Source organism: Cibotium barometz, chromosome 28 (genome assembly GCF_041138505.1).
Source record: "Cibotium barometz isolate CiBa-2024 chromosome 28, ASM4113850v1, whole genome shotgun sequence".
Classification (NCBI taxonomy): domain Eukaryota; kingdom Viridiplantae; phylum Streptophyta; class Polypodiopsida; order Cyatheales; family Cibotiaceae; genus Cibotium; species Cibotium barometz.
This window is the reverse complement of record NC_141073.1, coordinates 24,280,343-24,286,331: the sequence shown is the minus strand read 5'-3', so window position 1 is coordinate 24,286,331 and position 5,989 is coordinate 24,280,343. Positions and strand designations below refer to the sequence as shown.

The 5,989-nt window shown below is 44.6% G+C and overlaps 1 protein-coding gene across 1 annotated transcript; it reads right to left on the bottom strand.

Annotated features, from left to right (window-relative positions):
• Positions 1–1,076: 1,076 nt before the first annotated feature.
• LOC147622672 (putative auxin efflux carrier component 1b) lies at positions 1,077–5,709 on the bottom strand. The gene is made up of 6 exons (XM_086822245.1): positions 2,928–5,709; positions 2,514–2,829; positions 2,273–2,358; positions 2,029–2,186; positions 1,749–1,825; positions 1,077–1,590 (listed from the first exon to the last, which is right to left on the bottom strand). The coding sequence occupies exons 1-6, from the start codon at positions 4,321–4,323 to the stop codon at positions 1,524–1,526; spliced, it is 2,100 nt and encodes a 699-aa protein (XP_086678371.1). The 5' UTR covers positions 4,324–5,709; the 3' UTR covers positions 1,077–1,523.
• Positions 5,710–5,989: the final 280 nt, after the last annotated feature.

Sequence of the window (5,989 nt, the reverse complement as noted above, 5' to 3'; positions counted from 1 at the left end):
CACCACCAAGGGAGGCGAGGTTCAGCTGGAAAGTTCACATGGAAAGGACGACCATCACAGTTCACATGGAAGAGATCACAATGAACATTCCCACAAGACGTGAACTCTGCTTAGCACTTGAACTGTCTTTTTAGAACTTTGGAATAAACATACTTCTACTCATGGAGGTATAAGCAGGAGTCCAAAACATGGATACATCACCGAGGGAGGTGTAATCAATCTAATGGGGTACGGGAGGAAATAAGGAAGAAGGTTGAGAAAGCGGTGACTAGGACCTAAGAAGGATCTTCAACACCCAAAGAACGTGTAAGCCATGGCCGATGATGTAGAAACTTATGATGAAGCCTTTGGAGAGGTCACTAAAGCAAGAGGGGGGGGGGGGGGGGGACTTAGTAAAGAGGCTAGAGCAATGCCCACCAAGAGAAACAACATGTCGATGCATAAGGGTCTCAATCTAACAAAGGTCACGAACTTAAAAATTACAAAGGCCCTTTAGGGTTCATGGAAAATGATCGAAGTCATGATTAAGCAAGAAAGTTAATCCTACTGAAGATATTACTAAACACAAGATAAGCATAATCGCATTACAAATCAAGTTCTAATTCCCATAAATCAAAGTGTGAGGGGTACATCCAAATTTGTCGGTGTAATGAATCATAGTCTCCATACATATAAGTAGTCTAGATCAACCCAAACATATTGCCCAAATTTATAGATGTAATGACTCATAGTCTCCATAAATGTAAGTAGTCTAGATCAACCCAAACATATGGCCTAAAATTGTTCTGATGAAACCCACAACTCTATTACACTCTTCTCTCTTCTGCATTCGCCCAACTACAAAGGTTGAACAAGTGAACCTTCAGGAAAACCTGCCCAGAGATACCTATGAATATGATGGCATACCTAGAAGCCTTACAGCATAAAAGTTTAAAGGTTTGTGGGCCTCTCTTAGAGACTTCAGTATCCCCTAAAATAAAATTAAGAGACAAGGCCACCATGACAGCAATAAGATTACAACAATTAATATGCCATCACTGCCACAACATCTTCAACACAAGTTTCTACTCAGGATAGCGTACAACAACCACACTGAGATGATCTAATTAAGCAAAGCCACACTTTGGTTTCAACAATTACATGTACATATTTTACAAAGTGGGGGGTGAGAAAGCCAATGAGTTGGGACAAATGGAATCCTGCCTTCGAAGGAAGATGTACAAAGACAAGGCAAAATGGCGACAAACATGTTGTCTGTGATAGATTCCATGTTGCAAAATTGTGGGACACCATGAAGGAATGGCCTAAGATCATTGGCAAAGATATTGCTTTGAAAACTACTACCCCATATACCAATGTTGACCCCTATATGCCCTTCAAACCAAGTTCTTGGAATGTTAGCAACACCAGGGGCTATAATGGAGGTGACCAATGGCCCCTGCCTTCTATAGCAGCTCAGACAGAAGATCATTATGTGTAGTCTGGTGACTTCCTCACCCTTAGCCACCATCATGCCTCTTTCCTTATAGTCCCAGCAAAATGTAGTAAAGCAATGTTGTAGGTAATGCCACAAGCATGCCAAAAATAACCCTGCAAAACCATAAGTTTGTCAATAACATGCACCAGCTTAGAGGTTTTATTTGCTTGGATCCATAACAAGCCTTCTAATCACCATAAGAGAAAGGCTCTCTCCCTGAAAAGGCAACAAGATTATGGCATTTAAGCAATATATAGAGGTGGTAACATACGCAGTGCTGAGAATATCTGGGTGCAGATCATACTCCCTCGCGAATACAAACGGAACAATCCCTTGAGGAAGGGCAGCCTGAAAATACAAAACATGTGTGTTTATTTAGGGCCTAGGCACAGTAATCTATCTTATAAAAAAGCATAGTTAGGTTGCAGCTGACTTCCTGCTCCAATCTATGCATGCACATCAAAGGACAGGCGAAGTATGTAAGGTAGATGCTGCAGCTGATGTCACATCCACATAATCATGATAAGCTGTGACTACTGTAAGTTTAATACCTGTACTATGGCTGCATGTAGATCAACACCTCTTAAACCAACTGCAATCGATGAAGCAGCCATTACTGCCGGTCCCGTCAGAAACCTGACCGCCATTGCAAAAGTAGCTAAGGATGTGCCACATGCTATGAGTCTGGGCTGCAGAGCCATAAACAAACCTGGAACATACAATCAAATTGATTACTATGACCGAGAAAAGTGTAGTCCTTAAAAACAAACAACCAACTATGCATGTGAATTCTACCTAAACTGAACATGGCCATGCCCAGACCAGCATCTGATAGAATACTTATTGAGTTGAGGATGATCTTTGGCATGCTAATGTTCCACCTGGTATGAACAAGACCATACATCAGTACAGGGATAAGAACATATGCTACATACAAAGCAGTATGCATCAAAGAGGCAACACTAAATGCAACAACCAAGCAATACCAAAAGTAGGTCATGACAAAACATATGAAGTGGATGCCACAGTTACTGACCGAAATGAGATAAGAGCCCAGATTAGGCCGATCAAACTTGAGTATGTGTTAGGATTCCGGAGAAGTTTCCGACCAACCATCTGCAGAATAAGCTTGATCATGACACGTGTTGGCGGCATTTCCTTAGGTTTTCCACACCCTGGCAACTTAGGGGACAGGGGGGTGGTTAAGGACTTGGATGTACTTTGCCTATGTATATCCACAGGTGAGGCTGTGTCTCCAGGGAACTTTGCTCTGCTCCCAAAGCTGAAATCTTCACCAACATAGGGAGCAGGAGGTGCCAGAGCTGGCTGATTCAGGGGTTCATGCATGCTTGCTGCAGGAGATTATATAATGGAGTCAGTTTTTTAAAGAAACAATCTACTAAGCCAATTCATAGTTTTCAATTTTGCAAAAAAGAAGGATAAGGCTTACCGCCATTTGCTGCATGGTCATTGAGAGGAGTGACATGCATTCTCACTTCCTTAGGTTCAGGGCCACCTCTAATATTGTCATTCGTGGTAAGATCAGTGCCTCCAAACGTGTGCATGCCAGCTTCGGATACAGGTGAAGTTGTGGAGCTCCACACGAACATGTGAAGCTCCTTGCCATCATCATCCAACCGTGGGGAGGTACCAGCGTCTGGTATTTTCTTGGATATCTGAGCAGCTTTAGGTGAAAACTTGCCCATATTGACTCCAGAGTGAGTAGGCCAATTCGCATGACTATTGGTGTTGCTATGTGCAGCAGTTGCAGAAGGGCCAGTCTGATCATACAGAGGCATAGCACTGGGACCCTGGCTTCTCAAGCCATAGCTATGGCTGTACGATCCATGCGGGGGAGGTAGACGGGGCGAATTCATTCCTCCTCTTGAAGGCACACTCACCTCTCTGTAGTTGTCCTCATTGAAATTTGAAGCCCTTGGTGTTGGCCCGCGAGATGATTGCACAGAGTAGATATCAGAAGCAGTGAAATTGGACTGTCTGGGACTTACCGCCCTTGTTGACATCAGTGAATGGAGGTCCGGGTTGTTCATGCCGTACTCTCGTGGTGTGTTGTTTCTTGATGAGTACGCAGAGTAAATCTCTGCGCCTGTGAGGTTAGAAGGCCTAGGCGTTATGGCCTTGGATGAGGGCATGGATGCCAGCCCCAGCGACCTGCGCGGTGAGGCGAAGGGGTTCAAAGCCTGTGAGCGGGAAGAGGTCGACCTACGAATGGTGACCCTGATTTTGCCATCTTCACCCACATCAGCCTGTGTCTGGAGAGGCTCCCTGCCATCCAAGGACACCACGTCTGACTCCACTTTGAAGGAGATGATGGAGGCGGCCGTCTCTGGAAACTGTTCCATCACAAGAAGTCTTGCCGCCCTGTATTCAAAAAGGAAGAGCATGAGAGTGTACCAGATAATGCACTGCAGTACAACCAGCTGCACCATGAGGCCTCCATACAAGCCACCATACATGGCTGTGAGCAAGGGTATTCCCATCACAAGAGTGTTGGGGAGAGTCGCCAGTGCAAAGAGAGTGATCATCCAGTCCAGGCTGCCGTTGCGCGAGAATTTGGCCCAGGCGGCAAGCACCAGCAGAATGGCCAGCTTGGAGATGGTGTCGGCTAGTATGAAAAGGCCATCCATCTTGTATGGATTGTTGCTGGAGATGAAGTGGAAGGACAGAAGGGGCACTGCAAACACAGCTACAAAGCGGTTGATGCCGGAGCATTGCACAGGGGTGAAAATCTTCCACCATCTCACTGAGCCATAAGCTAAGATCATTGCAGCATACAGCGGAACCATGGCACTGAGCACAGTGTAGAGATCCTTGACGCTAATCATGTTTCTTTCCCTTTTATTTGGCTAAAGAAGAGGGTTGGAAATTCTGAAAATAAAATTGAAGGCAGACAAGAGAAAAGGAGGATGCGTTGTGGGCGTGTGCTTTGTATATAAAAAAAAAAAAGAGAGGAAAGGATTGAATGTGTATTAAGAGAGCTAGCAAGCGTCCGTTACAGAAGCAAGATGATGGCCATTGCAAAAGGCACGGGGGAGGGGGACACAGCTACTCCACAGGGGGGCCAGCATTGCTGCCAGTGTATCATCATGGATGGGTTATTTTTTAAAAAACAAGCAATCAAGCAACGTACAGGGGAGCTTGGTGAATTCTGCTGCAGCTGCGGGGTGAACACTGTAGTGAGTAGAGTTCAGTACACTGCAGCTTTGAAGCTAGTGTAGCGTATGTCTACACGCTCTGTGCTCCTTTCTCTTGAAGAAGGGCCTTTGCAATACGCAGAAGCATAAGGTGCTTAAGTTTAGATGGGCTTGCAATGCATGAAGTACAGGCAAGGAGGGAGATTTGCTAGAGTGAATTATAATAGAAGAAGAAGATGGGACTGGGATTGCAGTGGGATAAGTTGCCCAATGTGGAAAGGCATTACAACGAGAAAGCAAAGCTGGGGATGGTAAAGGCTGAGGCAGCAACAGCGAAAAGGGGCATGGGTAGTAGTAGTAGTGTGTAGAGAGAGAGAGAGTGCGATGCATGCGCGAAGGGGGCAGGTTAAAAAGGTGGAAAAAAGTGGATGAGGCAAGGGCAAGGGTGGTGGTCGCTGTTGACACTTGTGTGTGTGCGTGTGTAGGTCCTGCACTAGAGGGCAGTGGGCGCACGTTGCAATTTGGCTTAGTACTAGCGTTTAGACCCTAGGTTTAGACCCTAGCTAGATATATCAAAGGCAACCAGACAAACAGAATGAGGAGAGTGTTTCTGATAGCGGTGGGGAATTAAATCAGATAGTGATATGAATTAATATTATAATAATTTTGCACACAAGACAAATTACAATACCTAGAGTCCTATACATGGATATTCTCTGAGTTTCCATCCCTCTCGCCTCAACTAGCACACACACAAATGAAAGATGATCTGTTATCTCCAAAATTCCTCTGTCAATCCCTTTTCAAACCACTTTAAACTTCTGAAAAAAAAAAACAATTAAATGTTTGCTTGGAGGACTTTTCAGGCCCCATTCACACATGGACGATTCACACATGGACACGAAAATTGTGTGCTATGTGGGCACATGGACATGCGTGTTTGTGTTGCTTCTAGGCAGGTGTGCACGTTCACATATAGCCACCCAAGTCTATTTGCATCCATGTGGCGGGAGAAGCGGGAGAAATGACAAGGAAACACATAGTGGATAGGTGAAGATAGATCACATGCACTAGTTTCTTGACACGCGAAGCAACTACTTTGTGCATGGTCCATAGTTTCACGAGTGTTGTGCTCTTTTTTTAGCATTTTGGCCATAAAATACTTGCAAATTTTTAAAATGCCCGTCAAAAGTTACACTAAAATACAAAAAAACTTGCTATTATTCACCAAACCCGTCAATTTTGAAGGGTCGCCCGTCAAAAATCAAGCTTGTTTGCGCCCATAAAAATATACTAACCCGTTCAAGCTAGCAACTACTTTGTTAAGGTTGTCCACTACCTTTGTGAACATGAAACC

Excerpts from the sequence above, each read along its gene's own strand:
- LOC147622672 (XM_086822245.1), bottom strand. The coding sequence starts at position 4,323 with ATGATTAGCGTCAAGGATCTCTACACTGTGCTCAGTGCCATGGTTCCG. Across the intron at positions 2,359-2,513 it reads TGGGCTCTTATCTCATTTCG|GTGGAACATTAGCATGCCAA; the intron begins GTCAGTAACTGT and ends TGTTCATACCAG. Across the intron at positions 2,187-2,272 it reads CATGGCCATGTTCAGTTTAG|GTTTGTTTATGGCTCTGCAG; the intron begins GTAGAATTCACA and ends TGTATGTTCCAG.